The sequence below is a fragment of the Larus michahellis genome, chromosome 3 (genome assembly GCF_964199755.1).
Source record: "Larus michahellis chromosome 3, bLarMic1.1, whole genome shotgun sequence".
Lineage (NCBI taxonomy): Eukaryota > Metazoa > Chordata > Aves > Charadriiformes > Laridae > Larus > Larus michahellis.
In genome coordinates, this window is record NC_133898.1 from 67,093,343 (window position 1) to 67,120,461 (window position 27,119).

The following is a 27,119-nucleotide window of genomic DNA, read 5'->3' on the forward strand; positions in this document are numbered from 1 at the left end:
AGGCAGCTAGAGTAAGTCTCTCTATAAAGAGCAGGTGGAAGAAAGCAGGCAAGAGGGGGAAAGAAGAACCCACACTGTTAGCTGTCTGGTATTTATTACTTTTTAATACAGAGAAGTCACAACAAAATATTCTCTAACAACACACGCAAATGATATCATAACCAATTATTTTAATTTCATCAACATTCATTTGCTATGTACATATTCTTCCATCTGCAAAAGTGCAATCCAAGAATGTCTCAACAAGAAACCTTTAGGGACAAATATATTTTTGAAGGATTTTTCGCAGCAGTGGCCTTACAACATCATGTTTGTCCTCGGTTACCTGGTACAGCAAAATGAAGAGTACGTGGGGGGAAAAAAAAAAAAAAGAAAAAAGAAAGAAATTGGGTTAGATGCCTCCCTTGTAGGAATATTCCCTATTTTCCCAACTAAATTCATTGTGAATACACTGCTCACTACTAGAGATGTTAATGCAAATAGACTATAGGATAGTCTATGGGCTGGCTATAGAACACTGTAGTTTTAATGACTCCGCAGCATTAGACAGAACAAGAATTTCAGGCTGTTCACCTTGGTAGATGTCAAATTACACATCAGCATGTAAAAGATGCCCATTGTGTTAGTTACGGTTATCAAAATGTCCTTTTAAACATCCTACTGATGGATGAATTCATTTTTACACATCCAGAATATGAAGTCTATCTAAACGCAAGCCTCTCCTATGGAAAACAGAGTTAACTACTGGAAAGAAAAGCATCTGCACATGCAACTCCTATTACTATCACAAGGAGTATCGTGCACTTAAGAAGAGTAGAACGAACCTCCAAATTCAGAGGAGTGTATTCTCGTTTACAAAACATATTTCAGGCACAATTTAATCTGACCACAGGCCAGATTAAAAAGAACACACAGCATCAGAAAAATGAAAGGTAATGGAGAGTAAACTTCAGGCAAACAAGCAAAGCAAGCAGCTCCCTAGCTAGGGAAATTATTTCCCTTTTGACACATTTAAAAGCTCGAGACTACGTCCAGTGCTCGTCAAGACAGACAGCAAACCAACTGCAGTCTAGTTTAACCTCTTCAGTAGACATTAGGTCCCAAAGAAGTTACTTCTGCCTTTCTACTTAGGCAAAGCCCAGCTGAAACTCTCATGGCCAAAGGGTGGGCCTGACTGCTTGACTGGAACCTGATGCATATTACAAAAAATACCACATTTTGCAGTAACCCAAGACCAGTTTTCAGTACCGGCAAGAAGCAGAGAAAGCATTCTCTACAAATTAGGGGCAATTTACTTTGGAGTGAAAGTTCAGAGGAATCTTTCTGTAGCTCAGCTGGTTTCCGTCGAGGATCATTTTTACTGTGCTGCATGTGCTGCTAGCCTCCAGTTGAGAGATGTGTTTTGCAAGAAAATAGGCATTTCCTCAAGCAGTAGATAAGACTCACGTAACAGCAGAATTAAAAGAAAAAGCTGATGGAGAACTAAATTGTTTTCTTGGATAGATTTGTGTGTAACCCCTCGTCACTGCTAAGACTTTAAATATGCTTTCCCCTTCCCATTTTCTCTGCTGCGTTCTTGGTTTTGACTTGAATATACTGTACAACCTTTCATACACTTGTGTTTTTAAGGCTGGCCAAATTCCCTTTTTCCATGTCTGCTTATTCTCGATTGACACACATACATGTCTGGAGAGGCATCTAAGTGCTCAAAGAACAGAACTATAAATTAACCTACCCTAAGGAAAGCAAATGAACAAGTATTTAGAAGGACTCCAGATTCCACATCTCCCCAACCATGTGCATTGTACAGTGACACCTCCCCTTGCCAAGCGCATGAAAAAGTGGGTAGGCAACACCATGTAGCCTATGTGGGAATCAACACCCTAGATTCATGGCATGACTGACTAGCACTCAAGACCAAACACTACAGTTACAGACGTATCCTTTAATTTTTCTCATTACAGGAGCTTTGTCTTTGCTGTGTGGTTTCAGGCTGTTGGAACAGTCTAGCTGTTGTCTATCTGGTCTGGTTTTTCCAGGCAATGCAACCCCAAACCTTGTTAGCCACCCTAACTCCATCAGGTTGCTCAATGCACCATCAAAGCTAAAGGGCTCATCCTCCCCGAGGAGTTAATTCACGTTATAATTTGATTGTTCTCCACAAGGGAAGTGTACACTGCACAGCTAGCCAGGTTTTATCTGTTAGACACTTTCTTCCAGCCCAGGTGTGCCTGGGCCAGCTCCTGCTCCTATGGTTACAGTGCTGGTCCCACTGCAACTGGGCACGGTGTAACCTGGTTTATGGTAGCCAAGCCAGGACAACATTAGAACTCTCCCAAGCTCCTTCCCATAATTCTCTCTAAAAAGGGAACAGGTTTTTCCAAAACTGTCACAAACAGGAAACAACTGCACAAAACTCCACGGATGTGCTCCAGAGTCGAAACTAAGCACAGGAGCGAGGACAGAAGGAGGGGAATGCCAGTGATGAAGGGTACCACAGCCTTCGGACCAGCAGCGGATCACCAGTGTAACTGTACGAGATAGACAGTCCGGATGTGAAAACCATTAACGTGAGCTGACTGGCTTCGAAGGACATCACCGCTCAGTAAGTCATCTGTGCCAACACAAGCCCTCTGTGCAGCTCGAGGATTACTTGAAGAGTGGCTAATGCTAAAAGGAGCTAACTCTGCAGTGAGGACAGCCAGGAAATAAAACTGTGAACTTGGCATTTTTATGCACAAAGAAACATGGCTATTCAGTTTCGGGTTTATGTGCACATTAATTTCTTAGCAGAAACAGCAATTCTCAGTCCAGCATATGAAAAGCCTTTTTGGCTCCTGACTTTTTTGTTTTCTTTCCCAGGGTGGCAGAGTATCAAGGCCATTTTCAATATCATGATTTCAACAGATACGCTCCTTAAAAAGATTCTAATTTGGGAAAACAACAAAACTTCAGAAGAAACAAAAAATAATCCCACCTCGTAAACAGAAACATAACCCACACCTCTCGAGTGGACAAACACTCCATAAATACACTATGGAGAAAGGCAAAAAAAAACAACCTCCCCTAAATCTCAACTGGCTTGAGAAACCAAGCAAGAGATTAACAGCCTATTTTTAAAATTTTATTTAAGGAAGGGAGAAATGGGAACCAAGAAACAACAAACGCAGAGTCTACAGGGCCAAGCCCTCTCATAGAAATTCACTGCCTAACGCACACTCTATTATGCACAGCACAGAGGCATATAGAAAGTAAATGCGCTTAGTCTGCTGTCTTAAAAAGCCTCCGAGTTTTTAGATCCTGGGACTTAATGCAATTTTGAAAGACAAAAGTGCAGCAATTAATTGTTTTAAAAAGCGATGCTATGCTTTGTACTCAGTACCTCTCAGCTCTTACAGGTCTGACAGCCCAGATCCCATTTCATGGTCCTCCTTCCACACCAGTCTCACCAGTCTCACCAGTCTCACCAGTCTCACCAGCCCGCAGCAGGCAGCAAAGCCTCAGCCCCAGCAGACGCATACAAACACAACCCCATTCTGCTCAGCCTGTTCCTTCCCTAAAACGTCTGTGAAGAAACACCTTTAAATAAAGCATTTTAAGATCTCCGGCTTGTTTTGGTATGATGACCTGGCTGGGCACACGGCAGCCCCGGTGGAAGCAGCGCTATTGCCGTACGGTCCGTCCGTAAGGGCAACGCACGTCAAACGCACACGGCAGGAAGACGCTATGCCAAAAAAAAAAATTAATAATTTGTTTCAAGATTGCATTTTCTGGCATACAATTACATTCACTTGTCACAATACCTTAGCTTACCCCATCTCGGGAAATCTGGAAGCAAGCCCACTGAGGCGACTGGCAGCGCGGGGCCAGCTCCTGCGCCTCCGGGAACCGATGCAAAAGGCTAAATGAATTCAACAGTAACGGGATGGTTTCTTTCCAAGGATTTCCCATTCCCACCGAGCTGGAGGGACAACAACCCTACACAACCACCCACTTTCCAACCGGACGTATTTCTCTGTCTCCCCATGCCCTTCCTGTGAACTGTATTACAATTATACAAAAAAATAAAACCAAATCATTTTTAGCTGAACTTTACCCCACACTCGGGATATATTCAAAGGCCATTAAATTGGCTTGCCTCCAACCTTCACAGAGATCTTGTCAGGAGGATTCTGGTTTTAACAACATATATATATATACACATATTAATATGTACACAGACAAAGAAGCTGCTCTTTCAGTTAGAAAAGAAATTAAATTTCATCACAGAATGAATCCTATAAAAAGATATGTAATAAAGTTGAAATACCCATAAAATAGCTATTACTAAAGCAAAGCTTTCGTCAATAAGCCTCCAAAACTTTAAATGAAGAAAATGGCTTCACGAAGTGGTAGTCTAGGTTTCCACAGTGAGGACACTGCTGGACGTTGCTGTATTCAGAGAAATACTGCATGCCAATCCGTACATCTATTACTGGCTTCCCACAGTGCTTACAGTTCAGTCGAGCCTGTAAAAAACAAAGAAACAAACAAAAAACCCCTTTTGAAATAACCAGATTCACCTCCGCACCTCACCTGCGAAAAAGAGAGCATCGCACGCAGCCCCCTGCCCTGCCCTCCCCTCGCCGGCAGGAGAGGGGGCACGTCAGGAAACTGGCAGCCATGGGATCTACCGGTAAGGACATTCCTCAGCCGGACCGGGAACTCGCAGGCAGACACAACGTTTTTCACATTAAATACCACCCCCAATTTCTGGAGAGTCAGCTACCTCCCACTCTGGCTGACGGGAGGCAGGGAATTTCAAAGTGTACGTACACACACGATTGTTTTGTGCTGATTAATCTCCGAACCAATTTCTCAATCCCTAGCACAAGAGGTGCTGTCTCAATAAATCATAAACGAATCCCTGAAGCGAAGAGAAAAATTTTACATTTATGCCGTGCAAATCGATGTTTGAACGTGATCTGTCTATGAAATAGATCAGCATTTTAGTCTTTTGGTTTAACAAATGTATAACTCGATCTACTTTATCAGCACGGCATGGTATTGTATCATCTTAGGTATCTATTTAAACATTTATAATCCGCATCAGGTTATACAAACCAAACATCACTTCAAGCACACAATCCATTCTACAAAATCTAACCAAGACAGGACCAACATTAACGGGGTGGATATGAGAAATAATCAAAAGTCAAGGGTGAGGACAGACTGTTACTGCTCCACAGCAACAAAAAAAAGTAAGTTTTCAGAAGAAACCTAGCTGAGAAACTCAGCCCATTTGATGTAAAGAAAGCAACAGGCGGCGTGAAAGCTCAGCAGGCCATTTGAAATGCTCAAGAGAAGCAGAAGGGATTTGGGACTGTAAAGGAGTTTCAGAGTAAAGGTGGCAAATGAGCAGCGAGGGCCTGAGCTGTACCATAGCTTAACCTGGCAGCCCAATACACTAATGAAAGCTTCAGCTCTTCACTGAAAAAAAAACAAAAAATTATTTTCTATGGTGATCTTGACTTAAGGAAAATTTCCTGGGATGAGGAGAGGAAGAAATTATTAAAGTACTATTGCTGTTGAGATAAGACTCAAAAAGAAACGAACCGTGAGCTCCACAGCCATCTGCTCTGCTTGAAAAGCAGAAATCCTAAGAAATACAATCTACTAGGGCACGGATTTGTGTTATTTTCTTAACCAAGGTGTTGTTTTCCCCCTTGCTACTGCCCAGCATATCAGCTACCTGCTAGTAACCTGACAGTGGCTGCAATTCATCATCCTACGTGCACATTTGTCATGTATCATTAAATATTTTGAAATAAGGTATGAAATTATTCAAAATAGAAATTAGCAAGGCAATTCAGAGTTAAATTATATACCATATTTAAATGTCATTCCTCTGTATGCACAGAATCATCTGTAACAATCACGGTGAAACAATAATGCACATTATCTGGCAATCACAGTCACTGCAGCTAATGATTTCATAGTTCTATTACTTACCATGTACTGTCACACTGTCCATTAATCATATAATTAAGGCTCTTGTATAGTGAGACCTTAATTCTTGTCTTGTACATTCAACAGAAGCAATTCAGATTTAAATTTGCTGGCTTTTACAAAACTAGCAAGTGTGAATCAGTATTTTTTCTTTAAAAATCCCTATTTTAAAAAAACACAATTACAATCTCAAGAGGCACTAAATTTGGAGGTACTATCTGTGTCTTTAGTTATAATTGTTACCAATGTCATTTTAAGCAGTAGCAGCAATGCCACTTGTCTTTTGAGCAAAAAATTTTGGTACGCATGTTAAATTTAAAATGAAATGGCATTTCGCATACCGACAAAGCTGTATTTTAGATTGCTCTTAAGCACGCACATTAACATGAAGCGACCATGCTTTGAACAAGCGCATCTCTGCGGGGCTCCTGTCCTAACCCACTACCACCACCTGCCTGTCCCAAGGCAACAGCCCAGTCCGGAGCATCCCTAGTGGACCACTGAGCCATTCCCAGACCAATGCTTCTTCCATGGCTGTCTACCCCTACCTGCACAACAAAAGTGCTCTGCCCATCACACGGAATACTCTCTTGGATGCTGGCGATTCTGCTGCCTCAGGCACGTGTCTGCTCTGGAGTAACCCCAGGCCTTGGATCTTTCGCACCCAAGGTATGGATTAGGTGAGCATTTAATGAAAACGAAGCTGCTTCAGGCTGTGTTGGAGTACCATCACCAGCGTCAGTCGCAGCAAAGATGACGGAGAGCTGGGTAATCTCCAAGCACAAAACCTCTTCAGACCTTTCCGTTCCCTTGGCTGATACACAATTATCTTATGACAAAACACGATTCAAGCAACTAAAAGAACCTTGAATACATATAATGTCTGCTAAAACTGGGCAATTATTATTAAAATACTACTGGAATTATACCTGATGCCAAAGATACTTGCTAGGGATCATCCCAAGCATCAGATTTAATTGTGGATGCACTTAAAGGGGCTTTATTTGAAAACTTAAGGATTAACCACTGACCACAGCACTGGCTTCTGTCTAGCTACAGGCTGTCGTGTCTCATGAGTTAAAACAAAAGGACAGGGACTCAGTCAGCTTTCTCGTGTTGCACTCACAGTTACAGGCTGGAAAAGAAGGATGGAAGAAGGGAAGGGAGAAGAGATACACAAACCTTGGCTTTATTTATCACCAGTTGAAATTTCACCTTATGAGTCTTATTTACGTACGGTACTAACCTGACAACAGGGAGATGCTGCCAGAATATCGTAGGTATACATAGTTCCCAGCTGATGCCAGCTTCCATCCCATCGGGACTTGCACTTAATGCAGATAATTTTGTGAACCCCTTCTAAGCAGTCTACACAAACAGCATAGAGGTGCATAAGCCTTCCTGTGGACAGGAAAGACACTTCTTAAGGAGACTAGAACAGAAGATTGCAACAGACATTTCCTACAATGTGTTATCTGCCGTTTAGTGATACAAATCACACCTTATTAAAAACTTTTTTTTTTAAAGAAGGGTAAATGATAAACTAAAAAATGTTTCTCTATGGGAAATACACAGGGCTGGACCGAAGCTACTTTCCATGGATGCAAAACTCAGGAATTAGTCACCACCCTGCCCACCCTCCCATCCTCCATTTGCTGGTAGACCTTAGCAAAACATTTTATAAAAGGAGTTGCGGAAGCTCCATGAACAGATGCCAGGTTAAGCCATATGATCAGCTGCAGCGTTTCCAAAACCAGGATTGTGCCCTAGCTTCATCCCCACCTGACAGAAGAAGTGGAGAAGTGTTGAAGCTTATTAACAAGCTGGGTACAGATCCATTTAACAACTTGCCAAAATCTTCCAGCAAACAAGGAGCTAAGGACCTAATAATCCTCATGGAAAAAAACAACAGCCAGAAGAGCAATTTTCTTTTATGTACTTTTTCCTGACCGTTCATTAACAGAAAGTATATTTAAAAACATTATACATTACACATACACCGACTTTAACACGCCGTTCAGGACTACAAATCTATTGAGCTCTATTGTGACCTTAGGCTCCATATGCACAATGACTTTCAAAACCTGAGTTATATTGACTTCCATAAAAATCAAGCGGCTCAGACTTGAAAACGAAATATTTTCTCTACACAAATGTGACAAAACTCACCAATGCAAAATCCAGGATGCCAATTTCACACAAAACAAAAAGCCCTACACAAATTGCAAACATCTGGCATCTAGATTATGTCCGATTTGTAGTGATTTAATCGATCCGTAGTTTAATAGTTGGCTATTGGAAGTGGGCTGACAGAGAGTACTAACTCTGTAATATACTGTATTTTGCACTGCTATATAAGACAAAGCTAAGAAGTAATGCAGCTACAGATCAACTACAAAACAGGACTGCGTATGATACGTGTTTGTTTCGGATTGCAATTTGTGCTCTTTAGCATCAAAGTACTGAACACATCACAACCTGTAATTTAATGAACACACATATCTCGTACCTCTTCTAGATAAAAGAGAATAAAATATTAACAAATTATGATTAGTCCATACCAGACGCTTTCAAAATTAGTGGTCTGGGTTTTAACTTATTTTGGTTTTTAAGCCAACTATTTTAGAAAAATGAGAAGAAAAAAACCAAACAGACTCTTCTTAAAATATATACACAAAATAAACTTGCCAGTATGAGCCAGTAAAAAATTGAGTTATTTCACATTGGCGTGTTCGGCTCTAGAAAATGTGATGTGATGAGACTAAAGCGCAAACTCGAGATTGGAGACGTTCAAGTAATTGCACGCACAGAAGTTTTGTGTTGTGCAGGAAGACAAAACAATTTTCCCCATGTGAAGTTCTGCACTGTTCCCGCACATTAAAATACTGCATTCTCCCACCGCTTAATTTTCAGGATCCTTCTTATATAGGAAATGAGGTACCTGGTATCTTAAACATGCCTGAAATAAAAGAACTGATTTTCTGTACTGAAGAGAAAATAACACCCTGGAACAGCGCCTTGCCAAGCTTAATTTCATTTCAAAGAGCACTTCTGATAAGAAACCATTTTACCCAGGAAAAGGAGGTAAAAATATTAGCAATTAGTTATTCACGGCATCTCGTCCGAGCAAGTTTTTCAGATGTATCATACAATGGGTAAGGAGCAATTAATTAAAAAAAAATAATTTCGCAGAGTTTCACTCTTAGTGGCAAACGTTAACAAGCGATGAGTTTCACTATTACTAAACCAGCTATTAGTACTGGTAAAACCACAAGCACATTGTGCGTGCCTCCCCACCAAAGCAAACAAGCGTTGTTATCTCACAGACTTATGTTCTGTTTATCCTGGAGCTTTCTTAGCTTGCGTATTTGCCTACCGCTTTTTCTCCTTAAAGTACATTAGGCAAGACAGAAACGATAATGTTAGCACGAATACAGCTTAGTGACTTAGTGCACAGTGATTTAAGGAAAGAAAAAAAAATAAATACAGTTTGTTGAGCAAAGGAATGTTACATAACACGTACTATGACCATGCATGGGATATAAAGAATTTTATACAAAGGAGAGAAACTTAAATGTTAAAATACCTCTCGTTAGTGCCTTCCCAACACACTTTTCAACGTATAAGTCTATATTTTTGAACACCAAACTACGCATACTTTCTCTGACTTGTTTTGGCCATGCTGGCTGCCAGCAGGCTGCAGGACAGGCATGTTTTGCCATGTACCACCCTGATCGTTTAGTTTGGGGCACAGCTTTTGGGAAGAGCTGAAACTCATCTCAGGACACATCCACTTGTTTCTCTAGGAGAAAAGTAATACGTGCCTTGGTCTCAACTCAGCTCGGAGCTGGGACATGATCAGGATGCAGTCCAAACCGGCAGGAGTTTGGAAATAAATCTAAAACCCTCACTGCACCATTGCTGCTTCAACCCACCATATGAAGAGCTTACTTTTACTACGTCCAACCTCTCCAGGCTGGTCTTAACACAGGCCAGACTATAGTCCTTTCCACATAAAAATAGTTTGCTGTAAAACAAAACTGATATTCTCTACTCTGAAAGCAGATGAGAGACATCTCACCTCACTGCAGGTACAAACATAACTTTCACCTATGCTGCAGCACAGCATGCTTAAATTTAAAAGGTTGTTTAAAAGGTTGATGTGTTACTTGGGAGTAAAGCTCACAACAGATAAATCAGCATGCTCACGCTGCAAAACTGATTGGCTGGAAAACCTTCCCATGGTGTACCTAGAAACCCGATGAGAAATCTCTTAGTTGTAAGCCCAAACACAAGGCATGGATCTTTCTACACGACGCTTGCATTTTGTAATTCCTTCTAAGTGTTTCAATCTGATCCATGTGATTAATTTGGATGCGACTTCAAGCTTTGCAGAACTGCTTAAAAACGCAGAATTGGGATGAAAATCTATAATGGGGAGGGGGGAGGGGAAAGGGCACAGAAGGCAGTTCCATCATTTAATGAAACCTAGCATGACTGACAGACAACCTGTACCTTGAAGGTGACAGGGAACATCATATTCAATCTCATCGTGTCTCGATGGGCTAAGGAACAGGGTCCCGTCCACCAGCGGAAACTGTTCAAACACTGGCAGCGCCCTGTGGCATAGTGCACAGTTTACAACGTTCCTGTGGCTGGCACTAAGAGCAGCAAGGATGAACTTCCGAAGGTCCTCCCCTTGGCCCACCTGGGCATCGTCTTCCATCCGCACATGGAAAGTATTCAATTTATGCCTGGGGATGTGAGTAAGCAGCTCGGATAGATCGAGCCTTCGCAAAAACTGCACAGGGGCATCGAAGTGTCCTGATCTATGTGCTTGCAAGCTGGCTGCCCCGTAATCAAAATGCGCGTTCCTGAACATGCCCCCACCGGCCATGTTCTTCTTATGGGGCTCCAGGTGAATGGCGTTCTTCAGAAACTCTCCTAAGTATCGCGAGGAACGAGGGCCACTGAAATGCGTGGGGGCAAGAATAGAGTACCCGGTGGGTGGGGACTGGCCGGGAGAGACACAAGGCGAACGAACGCTGTAGCTGCCACCCATGACGCCCTTCTCCTGGGAGTTCTGCCTGTCCATCGAGTGCCTTCGCTGGAGGTCATTACTCAAGCCTTTCTGCGGCTTGTTGGCCGGCCTGCCCTTTTTGGCCTCCTCTGCCGACTCTGACATGGATCTTCCCGTGCTCTTCTCCAACACTGATTTCTTCTTCTTATCATCCTGCATTCGCTTCACCTGGTACCAGTCAGTGTCCTTCTTTAAATGACCCTGCCCACACCGACAAGAGCAAAAGCGAAAAGCCAGGTCATATCCCTTCTTTGTCCACATGTTTTGGCGACACTGCTTTTCGTTCCAGCTCCTGGCTCTGCCAATGCAATTGAACTGGACGAGAATGCTGCTTTCCCACTCGTAGAAGCACTGAAGGTGCATCCAAGTGCTGTACGGACAATGCTCGTTGTTGCATATAACCTTCTGGTAGTCATCCTTCTCCAGGTCCACCGGCCTTCCAAAGCTACAGATCAGTGGAGTAGCACAAGGGGCTTCTGTGGAAGATAAAACAGATACATCAATAACTTAATGGGCCGCTTATTGCAATAATTCTTTAAACACTGTGCCAAATACGCATGTGAGCTCTTACTCAGGATCGGTGCTATCAAAGGGCCCACAAGCACTAGCTCTGGGTCAGGGCAAAAAGCAGCCTTTGCCAAAAAAAAGTTAAGTACGTGAAAGGAGATATGGAAATGGGGGAATAAAGAAACAAAATGACATTGCCGTTTGTTTAATATTCAAAGCCAAAGCACCTCAGAAGCATTAGCCCTCCTCAAGGGTTTGCGGATACCGTTGCAAGGCCTTAAAAAGTAAGGAGAAAGCTTTGTGGATGTTTCTGTGGGGTTGCTTTGAAGCCTGAGAGGCAACATGGGGAGAACACACAGAGATGTTTGTTTGAAAAACAAGCCAGCAATACAGCCTGGCTCTGCAATCACAGGGAGAGGCAGGAATTGATCTTTTCTTTGGGACTGAGCAAGAGACAACAGCTAGGGAGAGAAGGAGGAGCAGAGGACTTTGAAAAGCAAGACAAACAGCTTATGCTTCTAGTACAGAAAAGACTGTCTTCGTTACATTGCTCAGGCAAACGTAGACCACACCACCATCAACCACCGTCACTGACCTCCAGGACAGCTCAATTCGGCACCACAGACAGGTTAAGAAAGCCAAATGCCACGTGTCTTTTATCAGCCAAGTAGCAGCCTTTGCTATACCCTTGAGTAAAGAACAGTTTATTTCAATTCTCTCCCTGCAACAATGTCAGCTTCTACACAAAAATGTTCTGCATTGACGTTTTCCCCTCCCTCACCAAAGTACCACGGACTACACACAACTCCCATTTCTGGCTGCTCAGTTGCAGCTGGGAGGCACAGAGAGGACAGGAAATTTTCAGTTGGAGCTTCTATTGGATCTTAAGAGTTTCTAATTATGAAGTTTTGAGATGCCTACTCAAGTATTACAAATATTTCTCCTCTGTATTTCTGACTTCCTACTTCCTCCACTTCACCAAAAATCGCTGCTCCAACAGGGCTGGCAGGCTGCCTTTTAACCTCTGTATTGCCGCATTCAAATACAAGCAAGCCTCTTCCATGGTCCAGTGCTGTCTCCCCGCCAGGCGACACAGAGCAAACGGCTCCCTGCAGTTCCCCAGTCTCAGCCAGAGCTCCAGGACGTGCAGAACAGGTAGACCCAGCCTTGTGGAGAGAGGCTGCCGTGATCCAGGTTTTTCTTTTTTTCCTTGGGGCTTCAAATTTCTATCTGATAAGCAGGGGGAAAACCGCCACTCGGTTGCACTGCTTTTAATCTCGTTCTTGTCACTGCTAGCACAAATAATACGGTGTAATTTGCAGCGGGATAATAGGTTTTACACTGCTACGTCTGCTTTTACTCAGACTCTCGGTAATAGACACACATCCTCACCTGTCCTACAGCAGCAACACACAAACCAGGTGCTTTACGACAACAGATCTCTGCCACGCTAGTGGTTTTGCCCCTTCCCAACAAGTTTTTCTTAAAAGGCTATAAACAAGCAAACAAACAAAGTCTTCAAGGTTACCTTCAATAAATTCAAGATAATGGTAGCTCTTAAGAGCTATTTACCCAGAGCACGAGAAAATGGGCACAAAGAGCACAAGAAAATTTTCCCGAGCAATTCCCTGGAAGATGCCACATCCTCTACCTCTTTTCTCAGCCTCCGTTTCTAATGCCAGAAGCAGCACAGTTACAAGGAGAATTTTCTGCAACACCTTTCCTTCAGGGACTGGCCTATAAACTGCAAGCAAAGCACATTCCCAAAAACATTCTCTTAAAGCAAAAAAAGCATATTTAATTTCTTCAGTCATTAAAAACAAATTACCAAATTGGAGAGAACAGAGATAAGAGAGGCTTTCCCTAGGCAATCTTTGGAATTTCCTTTTATCCATCTGACACCTATATTCTTACTAGCTGTCTCAGGTCTCTGAAAAGCCCACTAAGAACATGCAGGTTTTGAGATGCCTTTGAGAAGCATGAATTTTATTGGTTACCAATGAATAATTTTTCTCCACGTTTTTTACTGTGTGCTATTGAGTATAATGTCACTGGCCAAGAGCAAAAGTGAATGACCACTTATCTGCTCTGAAACAAAATCTGTCACTTTACCGGTTCAGAGAGTTCTCCCACCCATTCTCCCAGGCTTGGATTCAAGGCACGCTATGCCACACCAAGCATCTCTGCAAAGTTTTTCTTCATCGTCAGTCATCCTTTCATCATATTTAGGGTCTGAAAGTATAGTTCGCAATTATAGCATCCTTATGCAATTTATGTCAGAGAAGCTAGTTACGCTGAAACCGCCAAAGGCATATCATCAGAAGTCAGATGTGCAGCAAGATACCAGAGTTACCAATATGAACACTTCTCACGTATGCATTTCCTGTATTCATCTATTTTGGTACATATTCCTTTCCACCACTGCCAGGAGGCAGGAAGAAAGGAACATGCCAAAAATCCACTTATGCTCCCCCTGTGTTTCAGAGTGTAAATGTTCTATCAGTCACAGGTATAATTATAGCTGACAGCCGAGAAAGTTACTATACAGGCAAGTCTAGAGATCTCCGCTTTAGAATAAAGACTTTACACTTGTTCACCCATACTGGCATAGTTAACTGACTATAAAAGAAACGTGTTCCCTTGATTAGCCTTTGAACATGTTTTTGGGTTTGGATGCAAAAGCATGTGATCTCTAGCCCCCTGAGAAGTTTACAGCTTCTTCATTACGTGGGCAGAAAATGAAATTAATAAAATAAGTGGCTGAATAAAGAAAAAATTCACCACAGCCTGTGTATTCCACAGAACGTGTCCACCATTATTTGATTATGATCATGTGCTGGGTGTCTAGAGGTTATTGTAAAGGTGACTTTCAACAGATTTTTCCCCTTTTCCCTCGTTGGTCAATGGAAGGACTGTGGAATGAGATCTTCTCCAGCTTCTCCTTGAGAAATTACAGATGCCAGATTACCTGAAGAACCTCCCACACAGCATAACTATGAGCAAAAAAAAGCTTCAAGTTTTGGACAGCCATGTCTTTTTCAACATTTAAGTTGACTAGATGACTACAAAGTTTTCAGACGTTCCCTTATCTGATCTTTTATCTACTCAGTGTGAATTGGCTGGTCACACAACCACCAGAGCAAAAGCAGGTCTAGAGCAGCTGGAAGAAAGCAACGGAGTGAACAAGAGCCTTCCCCCACGCAAAAGACTCTACTGAATTGTTTTAATACGCTCAGTGGCACTGAGATGTCTTTGGAAAACGTCATTGCCAAGGGGAGAAGATGGTCCCTACTCACCTCTCCCGGGGACTCACCTGACACTTCACTGCTGTCACTGTAGTAGCATAGGAAAGACTCTAGAAAACCAACAGGTCTCTCTGCCATGTTGCCATGCAAGGTTAATGCCATGCCAGTCAAAGCACCTGCTTTCACTGATACAGGTTTGTTATTACAGAGTCTGCTGTTTTGGAGAAGGCCTTGATACAATCACTGCAGTATTTCCACAATAGAAACTGAAGAGCCCACCATGGCAAATGAAAGGCATCTCAGTAGAAAGTTCTACCACTTATGTAGTATCCCGGTATTTAAGAAAGCAGAAGACTCCACTACGCGAAAAGCGTATAGAAATGTCAAGTCAACGTTTGGTTCTGCCTAATATTTCAAATTCCAGCAGGTCTATCTGTACAAAACAGACTGTGCAGGACTGAACATCCCTTGCAGATTCATGTCTCCTGCCAAACATAATCACGCCACATGTTCCTACATAAAGAATAAATGAGAAACAGAAAACAAAGCAATTTTTTGTGCAACTCTCCCAGTTCACAGCAACAGATATGCCTTAGGAGCGAGACAACATTCACATCACTTAGTATGGGAGCCACATTAGCAAATGTGAAGAGCTCTTCCCATCAATTCACACCCTTGAAAGTGCTCTGGGTTATTTAATCATCATTTTATAAAGGAGGCAAAGCACTTACTACAGAATTACAAAACTTTAAAAATTCTTGTTATCAAGCCCTTCTATTTCCCATTAATTAGAAATGCATTGTGAGATTATTCTTCAAAAAGCCAGAGCTGGAATCATTGTCTAAATGTTTTATGATAACAGTACAACAATTACTGTCAAAAGAGACAATAAAGGGAAGTAAATAGAAATTCAAATGGCCAAACTGCCCATCCACACTTGCAGCCCCAAGTTGTTTTGTCACCTAAATATAATTTGCTTCCAAGTAGCTAATAGCTCAACACATTTCTGGTTTCCAAAATTATGAAATTGAGCTTCAGGAAAAACGAACTGTACCCTGCTCTCAGGAGACTCAACCTGGAGTACTGCATCCAGCTCTGGGGCCCCCAATATACGAAGAACGTGGACCTGCTGGAGCGAGTCCAGAGGAGGGCCACAAAGACGATCAGAGGGCTGGAGCACCTCTCTTATGAAGGCAGGCTGGGAGAGTTGGGGTTGTTCAGCCTGGAGAAGAGAAGGCTCCGAGGAGACCTCGTAGCAGCCTTCCAGTACCTACAGGGGGCTACAGGAGAGATGGGGAGGGACTCTTTATCAGGGAGTGTAGTGATAGGACGAGGGGTAATGGTTTTAAACTAAAGGAGGGTAGATTTAGATTAAATATCAGGAAGAAATTCTTTATTGTAAGGGTGGTGAGACTCTGGCACAGGTTGCCCAGAGAAGTTGTGGATGCCCCGTCCCTGGAAGTGTTCAAGGCCAGGCTGGATGGGGCTTTGAGCAGCCTGGTCTGGTGGGAGGTGTCCCTGCCCATGGCAGGGGGGTTGGAACTGGATGATCTTCAAGGTCCCTTCCAGCCCGAACCGTTCTATGATTCTATGAAAGATTACCAGGTATCAGAGCAGCATCCATTCTCCCAGCAGGCCCTTCTGAAAGAATGCCTAAATGACCATAAAAGTATCTCTATTTTACCTCTCAGTTTCAAGATGGTTTTCACAGCCTAAGAGAACAAAACAAGACAGCGTGCAGTTCTGTGTAGCAGAACGGCTTTGACATTTAGACACAAGTGCACGGCTGTAACAAGACAGGCTGCCAAGTTGCAACTACAATTGCACGCTGCTTCTTTCAACAAGCTATGTTTCCACATAAAAAAATAAATGTTTTCTCATACTCCACTGTAGTGATTTTGAGCAGTAATTCTGAAATTAGTTGCAAGAGGCAGCACATAAATGTCCTCAAAAACAGAAATAACACACAATATTCCAAACAACTGTACATTTGAGCAAAGATAGCTTATTGTTTAAACAAGGTTATGTTTTATGTTTGACAGAACTACCATAAAATTAACTTTTCTTTCAAAAATAAGAACATGACAGAAACTGCAAAGAAGCTGGTTTGGGTGTTTGGCTTTTTCTCAGTTTCTCAGTTCAGGTTTATAAAAGCCAGTAATAAAAACAAGACAGTTGAGATAAATCTCCTTCAACAACAACAAAAAAACCAAAACACCACATTAACTGGTTTCTACTTTTTATTAAAAAATAAAGAGGATATATGAAGACCACCCTTCCCATTTTATGACCCAAATGAAAGCGGTAGAACAACGGCTGCCTGCGGAACTTCCCTCTGGTGAAGTAAATGGAGGAGAATGTTGTTTACTTCTGTTTACACACCCATCATAAAACCAAAGATGCACCCAGCAAGCCAATTGCAGTGACTCCATGGCTTCAGTTTCGTGACTGCTCTCATTTGTTTCCAAGTCATCAATGTGGACGCCTAAAGCAAAATTCACTCTTCCCCTGCCACGTTCCCACATTACCCATTGTGTTAAGCACTACAGTTTTTCAGTCAGTGGACAGAAACAGATAATTATTTCCTGTACTCGTCAGCGCAGGTTTTAGCTCAGGGCAGAGACTGGCGATGGCTGGTAAAGCTCAAGGGAGGTGTTAAACACGTGAGGCTGGGGGCAGAGGAGGGAGAAGCGCGGCGGCTGGTGGGAGAGGCAGCCCTACTGTCATCTCGAAACAACTGACAGGTGACAGTAGCTTGCAAAGGATCTGGAAAAAGAAATTATCTAAAAAAAAAAAAAAAAAGGTAAGGTCTTGGCACTGGCTGGGCTGCAAGACACTTACTATGGTTTGCTTTTGGTCTACTGTTACTCTAGCATCTCATCGTCTACGCCAAGGACACTTCACTTGCCAGCACACTACCTAGGCCAGAAGGGTACGTGTGGGACACATACTCTGCAAATCAAACACTTTAACCTCTACCACCGCTTTCCCATGAACAGTGTTCTCTTCAGAACCCTACACAGCTAGGAATTGTTCACTCTGCCAGCTTGAACCAGAGCTGAGTCATTTCTGTGGAAGGCTACTCCCTACCAACCATCTGCATGAATCTTCTGAATTTCCTCTGCCATCAGCATAGCTTTATTTTAATTGGAGCCATACAATATTATTGTGCTAATACTGTAATGCAGCTGTAGAAAATAAACCACCACCACAACAACAAAACTGACTGAACAGAAAACTTGTATTAATTGTCCAATGTGTTTGCTTTAGTGAACCTTGCAATACAATCTAATATTCAAAGGATTACCAAGACGTGATAAAATGGTATTGCCATACGGTTAACTGGTTAAACAGTACAAATAATACGGCAATGCAGAAATGATCAGACACCTTCCTAAGAGCCTGAATGCAGCAGGAAGAATGCAATGGGAAAAATGTTTCACAAGTGGATCCAAAAGGCAGGCTTGGATCTTCAGTGCAGCAACTACAACAAATAACAGCCGACAAACAGTAAGAGAAGCCTTTCAAAACAGCTCGTCTTATGGCTTAGATTGATAACACTCACTGATGGTGACTGATGTCTTTCCAAAACTTCTTAAGCAATCTTTACAGCCTGATCAAGATCAAAGTTTCCAGTCATTCTCCAGGAGGGAGGGGAAAAAACAAGACAGCAGCACCTGGAAAGCCGCCTAAAACACAGGCTTTCTTCTGTGTCACGAAGACTCCCTCTTATATTCTTGGAAAGAGAAGCCAACGCTGGCAGTCCGTCTTCAGTGATCAATAGACAGAGCTCAGGCTGGTGTGACACCCAGCACAGACCCACCTCAATCACCCACGGAGAGGCACTGACTCCAGACAACCCCCACCGCAAGGGAAGTCTGGCTGGTAGCTTTCCACACGCAAGCACCTACATATTGACACTTAACATGCCCATCTGGAGCTCAATCCCACCCCCAAGAACCAAGTAGCTGCAGTCAGTGTTTATGCCCAGAAGGGACTTGCAAACAAAGCTGTAAGCAGCCTGGCTCTCCTTGGCACGCTTAACCCATGTGCAAGATGTCACCAGCTCTATTATGTGAGTAGTCACATGAAGTGATCATCTTCCCCTAGAAAAGATTTCAGGTAATTTGTAGCTACTAAACTATACTTCACCTGCTAACTCAGATGTTGGTACTCCTGGAGGGCTCAGTAGATGCTAGAACTGTCTCCATGCACTTCACTTATGCTGACTTCACATTTAGCCTCCAAGGGTGTCTGTTCACAAAAAATACCCCACAAAAGCAAGAAAGGCCTAGCAACTACACAGCAGCAGGAAGATGCCACAGAAATCATGAAGGCTTAACTCATACCTGCCATGTTAACACCTTCTAACTTACAGCACAGTCAGAGACAGTGCTTGTTCACAAAATCAGCAATTAGCACATGATACAAAGTCAGTTACCTGTGGCCCATATTCAACCACCCACTCCCAGCTCAGCCATCACCTCACCAAAGTAAGTCAGAAAGCCAAGAGCAAAACTGTACAAACTAAGGAGGACAGGCACTTACACGTGCACAACAGCTTTGCGGCTTGCTTACACAGCTGTGTGCGCTCCAGGATGGACCAACTGCCTACACCACCGAAACCCATCATGAGAATGCACACAGTCTTGTAGAAGTCACCATAACCTGTTCAGTTATCATCTAATAAACTTAGCCAGCTTCTTTCCATTTAGTAGCTGTCACCCAAACACAGAGAACAACTCAATCACCAGCTCTGGCTTTTGCTTAGGATGCACAGACCCTCTCTGCATAGGAGAAATCTTGCCCTGGCTTGCGCTGTTAATACCCTCAATCCGACTGAAAATATCACCAGTTCACCATACCAAAGAGAATAGGCCTGAGCTTCTACTTGTATCAGCATCAGGACAACTAATGCCAATGCACTCCTGATACTCCCCTGTGAATTCTGAGTTGTCTTAACCGGGTGTCACACGTCGACGATTGGTCCTCCGTGCCACAAGCAAGCATGCCCGGGCCAGGAAGACTCCTGTCACTCCTAGGGTGGATTCTTCTGGTGACCTCTGTCATGGTGAAGGCAGAGATTAGTGACTGTCTCCAGACTGGTGGGCATTAACGTGTTCTGAACATTGTCTGTTGCTTTGTCCGTGCATGAATCATCCTCAGAGAAAAGCGTTTCCACCATTAAATTCTCTCACTGTAGCCTTCCAATAGCTTTTAATACCTTGAAATGTTATAGAAAACTAGCCCTGGTGCTTCAAGAAACAGACATCCTAATAACTAAAGGAGACTCTAATGCACCCATCTGCCTTAGCAGGGGTTTTCGGGGCAGATTCCAACTCATGCTGGGAATAAAGAGATAACTGTGGCAAGCAGTAGATGCCCTAACACCAAGCACAGACGTAAACACCCCAGGCTGGACTTGCCCAGATTCAGAGCCAGCTAGCCACCAGACCCAGCCCAAAAGCACAAGAAGGGAAGAGAAAAAGCAGAAAAGGTTGCGTCAAGTGGTATCAGCACTTCTTTGAGTGTCAAGTCTAGGGATGTTTCTGTCATTGGTCTATCCTTCCCAAGTTTCGATATGACAGACAGTATTTTTATTTCCCACGCTGGAGGCTAAAGAAGCTGGTAGAATCTCAGTGGGAAACGGGAGACGCAGTCACCCTGGCTGCAGCGCCCAGCATCTCTACAAGACAGCAGCTCCTGCGTGTGGAGTTGTGGGTTGCAATAGACATCTCCCTGACGATGCTGTGCTGGCTCCCAGCCCTGCCCGTGTGCCACCCTTGGCATCTGTGCAACACACAGAGACCTCGACTGTACCCTGCTCCCAAAATGGGTATCAGTAGCACAGAAGGGGAGACGGGGAGTGCCAGGCACACTCCAAAGCCAGGCTCTGACTGAAGCCACCTCCTCTCCCAGCAGGCATCCAAGAGAGGAACAACAGCAATATCCCTCTCAAGCCCTGGACGGAGGACTGATAGACTCTACCATTGCAGGAGAGATAGAGAGAAAGAGATAAAGGTTAAAGTGAATGCTCTCAAGATAAATGTCACTGAAGTCTACCGGGAAATGCCAGTGCTCCACTCAAAATCCCACAAGCTTTCAAAACAGAATTACCCTCTCCAGTGACTAGATTACTGCTTCAAGAGGCCCCTTTGAAATTATTTGAATTTCTATCAAAACTGTTTAAAGAAAGCCCATGCCCTACTAATGCTGTTGTAATTTAGACACCTTGATGATTAGCTGGAGTATTTTGCCCTCAGCTGGATGCAAGGTTTACCTCTATTTTTTTCCCCTCGCAGAGGCTGCGGGAAGAAAAGCAGAGAAGGACGGACGTCTGCCAGTCACCACGGTACTTTAATATCAAAGGATGTCTCAATATGCAAGGCTGTAAGCGAGGCTGAAGAAAACTTACAAACGTCTCCAAGGACTAGAAATCGTTTTGTCACTACTTGTTAGATCACTGGGAGGAAGATACGAGACGAGTACAGGCAAAGCAAAGCAACGAGTTCAAAAACTGTAGTTCCTCATATGAAAGCTAACAAACATCAAGCCTAACCCTTACTCATGCAAGCGCTACACTTGAGCGAATGACTAATCACATGAACACAGAATGCCGTCAGGGCACCGATAACCATTCTGATAGCAAATAACTGTTGAAAAAAAATTAAATGGGTGTGTACTTGCTTGCATGAAAGGACAGTATTTATTTTATTCAGTAATACCATAGACACGATTCCGTTCGCAAAGATTTGCGGAACATGAACTGCATTTGCTACAAGAACATGTAATTGCATAGTTTTAAAAATCCTAAGACTAACATGAAAGTCCTTTCGAACCCGATTTGCATTGATAGAGATAGTGTAATTTGCATCCAGTTGATTTCTGCAGTTAGAAGAACTCAATGGAATTATGAAGCAAAATGGTTTACCTTTAGAAAATTAATAGGTATTAAATTTTGTAGTCACTGCAACAGAATAGAAACTTAATTTTCCAGGTGGTCTCACTGATATCAATGGGACTCCCTCAAGCTAAGTAATAAGAAGGTGCCAATACTGAACATCACTAGAGTGCCAAACTGGAACTGGATGTTATATGCAGCAGGGAACATTTGACAGCAAATATTAATCCATGCTCAAATACTACAGCAATTCATGCTCTAAAAATACATTTTTAAATTAAATATTGCACTGACAAATTTTCTGGCCCTCTTTCACTACCCCACCTCCAGGATATAAATTTTTTTTTGGGGGGGGGGGGTAAATCTTAACTGTTGGCCAGTCACAGCTTTCAATACATTAGTCACTGTCGCACTGACTGATTTTCTTCTTCATACACTTGTCCTAGATTAGCATTTTTATTTGTAAGTAAATCAGTCTCGCAAATTTGTGAAACCCAGGTGAAGAGCGAGCAGAAGCACAGCCGGCCGTTTTAAACCCAGGTGACTACAGACAAGTTCGGATTCCGGTGAGCGCAGCGGGCACTGCTTGCACAACCCCTCAGCGGCACAACACGGCAGGAACTCCACCCCTGGGAAACCATGCTCCAGTGAGACCTACTGCAACCACCTCCACCAGCTTCCCCACTGCCTTTTTTTTCCCCCTGAAGGATCTCATGCCCAGGGATCCTGTACAAATCTGACCTCTGGCTACTCCACCTGACAACCCACCAACTCACCAGCTCTCCCACTTTCACAGTTTAGGGGCTCACCTATGCTGGAGGGGAAAAAGTATGGGCTTAAAACAGGTGGCCAATACACCGTAAGACAGTGATTTAGAGACAGCCATGCCATATTTTCTGAGTTTAATTTACCTGATTACAATGAACCCCATGTTAAAGGGGAAAAGCACAGATAAGGAGAACCAGCTTCTCCTTTTCTCTCATCTTCTCCTAGCACCAACGTTGGAGAGACCAGAGTCACAAGGACAAGGGGATGAAGCAGCAAGATGCTAAGATAGTGACCATCAAGAGGAGGAAGAGGACTCAGGTCTACCAGACAATGAGACCAAGAATGGAAACAAGGCAAAGAAAATGGATGGAAGAAAGAAATGTAGGGTCAGAAACAACAGTATGTGGAGAACAGAGCAAGATGTTTATAGGATAATGGTATAAAACAGCTGGAGCTGACGGTGTAAAAGCACCGAGGCTCAGCGAGGCAGAAGCAGAGAAGGAATGTGCCACTCAGAGCCCTCAGATCTGAAGTAAACCCTATGGATTTTCCTCTTCTGCTGCTCAGGCCAAAGCATCCACAAAATGTCTTGCCCCCTCACACTCGTTTATGCCTGCAGATGAAGGTAACCAACTATTGCCATTGGGAACGCAGGTAATCCACAAGGCTGGAGTCAGCAGGGTAAGTGCACGATCCCATGGAGCTGCTGGTATAATTTTACATGAAGACAGGCTCAGATTTCCCACTTTGGTTAAGAAAAATAACCCAGAAAATTAGCTAGAAAACTAAGAATTGATGAGGAATATCATTCAACCGCTCTGAAGACAGGCAATCGAAGAAATGAGGCTTTCTGCGACACTTCCATTTCCCTGTGCCCTGCAATAGTGTTAAATTAGTCCATCCCCCCCACCCATGACGTGTGCCTCATTCAATGCAGAAAATGGATGCGTTTTAGTCAAGAACGATTAACCTATCACATACAGAATTCCTGCTTCGTCTGATGGAAGAGGTAGGAAAGGAAGGCCCATCTACAGAACATGAATCCTCCTTGTGGGCACCATCCCAATACCTGCCGAAAAGTTACAGTGCAAGACGGAGAAAAGCCATCACATCTGCTCAGTGGTTACGGTCTCCACCTTCCCGACTCCCACGTGGGAGCCTAGAACCCTTCCATCGCAGCTTGAGCTCTGCATACAAAAATTAAAACACCACCAAAAAAAAAAAAAGTATAAGCGGATGCCCTCTTGGGGCGGGGGAAAAAAAATCAGCCTACATTTCTCAAACATCATGCCGAAAATTGACTGACACTTTAAGGGAAAATTGTGCAGGGATTGAAGCTAAATTTGTCAAAATGTAAAAGGGAACAACATCTTCCCCCTGTGAAGGGGTGCTATAACGGCAGGTCCGTATGACACAGCATCGCTAGTCAGAGCTGCACAGAGAAGCCCAGAGGAAATTAAAAATTCTGTTTTATTATGGCATGTGGATGGGGGGCAGAAACAATACATGGACCACAAAATGAACTGTGAAGACTTCAAAAAAAATATCGGAACCGCTACCCCTTCCCCAAGTGAAGTGGGGTCCGGATGGGACTGTGTAATTAGACTGTCATACCAACAACACGATGCAAAGCCAAGGTTTGCACAGACAATCTTAATTTTGCAGTTATTCCATCTGCTGCTTTCATCTCTGCATACTTCTGCCTTGTCACATTAATGAAAGAAAACAGGTTATGTTATTATGATCATCTACCACTTTTCCAGGGGAAAGATAAGAGTAGGAAGGCAGTAATACCAGACACATGCGAATTACTCTAGAACAACATACGGTGACGAGGCAGGAGAGAAGAGCGAGCCCAGGGACGAGGGACCCGTAGGACCGGCGAGCCTGGGCAGCACGAGTCACAGCATGCAGCCGCACGGTCCAAAAGCAGCGCAACGAAGACCTTCCCTGCGCCCAGCGTGCTTAATCCGCAACCCAGATAATCTCCCATGAATAATCGAGAGTTGCCTGTGTACAGCAGAACCCTATTAACCTCACAACCCACTGCAGCAGGCCGCATCCTCTATAAACTGCTTAGTGATCAAGTAACCGTAAGTGCAGGGCCTCTTACAAACGTCTTGAGTCCGGTAATGGGATACTTGCCTCCAAGGCCCTGGCCATACTACGTAGAATCATTTCAGATTCACCGGTTTTGATGATACTTGGGGGAATCCATTATCATCATCTAATCTTTTCCTTGCACATGAGAGCCGGATTCCCAGCTCTGCAGCATGACAGGAGCAGTTTCTCCTTTCATCTCCTGAACCAAAACCGTTGAGAGCTTTGGACTTATCAGTGAGAATACAATTTATGACACTTCCGGCTCAGGATTACCTGATGGGCTGTAGTCAATGTAAAATAAAGCTAGCAACCACATCTGCCCCTCCAGCTTTTATGATGATCTGAAATGAAAGATGTGACGAGACGCAATGATCCTGTCAAGGCAAAGATCAGGTGTGCTGACCAGACACCTACAGCAAATGCCGAAGCCAATGTTGTACCTCTTTTGGGGGTGTGGGGGGGGAGATAAGGGAGGGGAAGGGGATTTGACAGAAGAGGTGAGGATGTTTCTGACCACTGAAATCACACAGAAGCAGGGAGAGAAAGAGAATAAAGGAGCATCTCAGGTTAGCTCTCGGGAAGGCAGCCTCAGCTCCTGAGGAAGCTGGCCAGCAGAGGGGAAGGACACATACATAAGGCACCTGGGACACACACTCTTACAGCTCAAGAAGAGTGACAACCTGCCCAGCGAGCAAGCCGCACCGCCGCCGGTGCTCACCGGCATCACCTTCCATGGCACCTGCACAAGGAACAAGGCTTCGTTATCCCCATGCAAAACAGCCACACCGGGAAGGCACCTCTGCTTTCACTTCTGCTTGAGAAAAAAAATATTTGGAAACACTGTTTCTCCCCGCCTTAAAAACTAAGTAAAAGCCAAGAGTGCCATGTGTGAGACACCACCTGCAAAGTGGATGTTGCACGTATTACATCACCGGACTGAAGTCATGATAAAAATGCTCTAGAAATTCTCTAACTCCTGCTACTCTTTCTTTTTTTTTCCCCCCCTTCCGCACTCACTTAGAACAGTCAAAAAAAGGCAATGAACCAACCCCAAAGCCAAAAAGGAAATTCTAAGCATTCTCCATGATTCTCTAGAGTAAGTAATACTCTTATAAAAGCAGGCTGGCAAGAACCTTGTGAGCTGAAGTGATTCGCAATTAATAGCTAATATTTCTAAGGAAAAGTTTCCATTAAATAATTCACGGGAATCGGACATCTTGAAAACCGGGGTAAGATTCTTGGAACTACCTTTGGCTAACAGCCTCCAGGCAAAACTACTGCCACCAAGCATAAAAGCAGTTGTAGCCACCCTCCCACTTTTTCCAAAGCACGGAGAGTAAAAAGCTGCAGTCCAACTTGGGAGGGGAAAAAAGTCAGGAGTAAAGAGTCTGCGCCGCAGTTTGTAGATCTGGCAGCAGACCTAAGACGTGGGGATTTTTGGCTTAGCAAAAAGTGTAATAAAATCCTAGCCCACCTTTAGTTTTAGCCTGAAATACCATTTTGCAGCAAGACTATCTCCGAACGCGGAGAACCGCGCAAGTTTCTGCAAGGAAACACCTTACCAAGAACTGCTGGGAACCAAAAAAAACCAACCCACCAACCGAAGGCGGCATAAAATGGTCGATGAGAAGGGAGCGCGTTCCCCTGACAAACCCAACTGCTGTAAAACGACAAATAAAACGGACCGAAAAGTAGGACTCCATTTTTAATCGTGCTGAAATAAAAGTCGGGGTTTTTCAACGCGGCACCGAACGAGCCGGGATGCGGCCGGAGCCGCCGGGCAAACGCACCTCCCGCCCGCCGCCGGGGATGCGCTCCTGCCCCGCTCCCGGGCGGACCCCCCCGCCCCCGCCCCGGCAGCCGCTGTCAGCACCGCCGCCGCTGAGCCCCCGGCCCTCCGGCGGGTCACCGGGCGGGGACACCCCGTCGAGCATCGCCCGGCCGCGCCGCGCGTTACGGGGAGATGCCGCCGGCGGCAGCGGCCCCGCAGGGCCCCGGGCGGCGCCCCGCGGGGTTCGCCCCCCTGCACCCCCCCTTCGGCCGGGGCCCGCCCGGCTCCTCCCCCGGCCCCGCCGCCGCCCCCGGGCTCCCGCCCGCACATCCCCTCCCGCCGGGCCCCCCCCGCGCCGCCCACACGCCCCCCCGGGCCGCCGCCTGCGCCACGGCGGGAGGCCGCGGGGCCCGGCCCCGCCGCTCACCGCTCTTGACGTCCCCGGGGGCCGCGCCGCCCGCCGCCGCCGCGCCGCCCGCTCCGCCGCCCGCCCCGCCGCCGCCGCCGCCGCCCGCCGCCGCTCCGGATCCGCCGCCAGCCCCGGCGCCTCCGCCCGCCGCCGCCGCGGCTCCGCCGCCCGCCGCCGCCCCGTTCTCCTGCTCGTCGCCGCTGCTGTTGGCGCGCTTGTTCTTCTTGCCCTTGCCGCCCTTCTGGTTCGGCATCGCGGGCCCGGCCGCCGCCGCCGCGGCGGGGCGGGAGGGCGGGCGGGCGGCGGCGGCTGCGGAAGGCGCCGCCGCCGCTACCTCCGGCTCATGG

General features: G+C 44.8%; 1 protein-coding gene across 1 annotated transcript; it reads right to left on the minus strand.

The window, feature by feature from the left end:
- Positions 1–72: 72 nt before the first annotated feature.
- HECA (hdc homolog, cell cycle regulator) lies at positions 73–27,119 on the minus strand. The gene is made up of 4 exons (XM_074580565.1): positions 26,791–27,119; positions 10,504–11,544; positions 7,235–7,389; positions 73–4,508 (listed from the first exon to the last, which is right to left on the minus strand). Exons 1-4 carry the CDS (start codon positions 27,023–27,025, stop codon positions 4,344–4,346), a joined length of 1,596 nt encoding a protein of 531 aa, XP_074436666.1. The 5' UTR covers positions 27,026–27,119; the 3' UTR covers positions 73–4,343.

What these genes read in the sequence shown, in the direction of transcription:
- HECA (XM_074580565.1), bottom strand. Translation starts at nt 27,025, where the DNA reads ATGCCGAACCAGAAGGGCGGCAAGGGCAAGAAGAACAAGCGCGCCAAC. An exon ending in CCCCGGGGACGTCAAGAGCG is followed by an intron (nt 11,545 to 26,790) that starts GTGAGCGGCGGG and finishes TATCTTCCACAG; the next exon opens with AAGCCCCTTGTGCTACTCCA. An exon ending in CAGCATCTCCCTGTTGTCAG is followed by an intron (nt 4,509 to 7,234) that starts GTTAGTACCGTA and finishes TGTTTTTTACAG; the next exon opens with GCTCGACTGAACTGTAAGCA.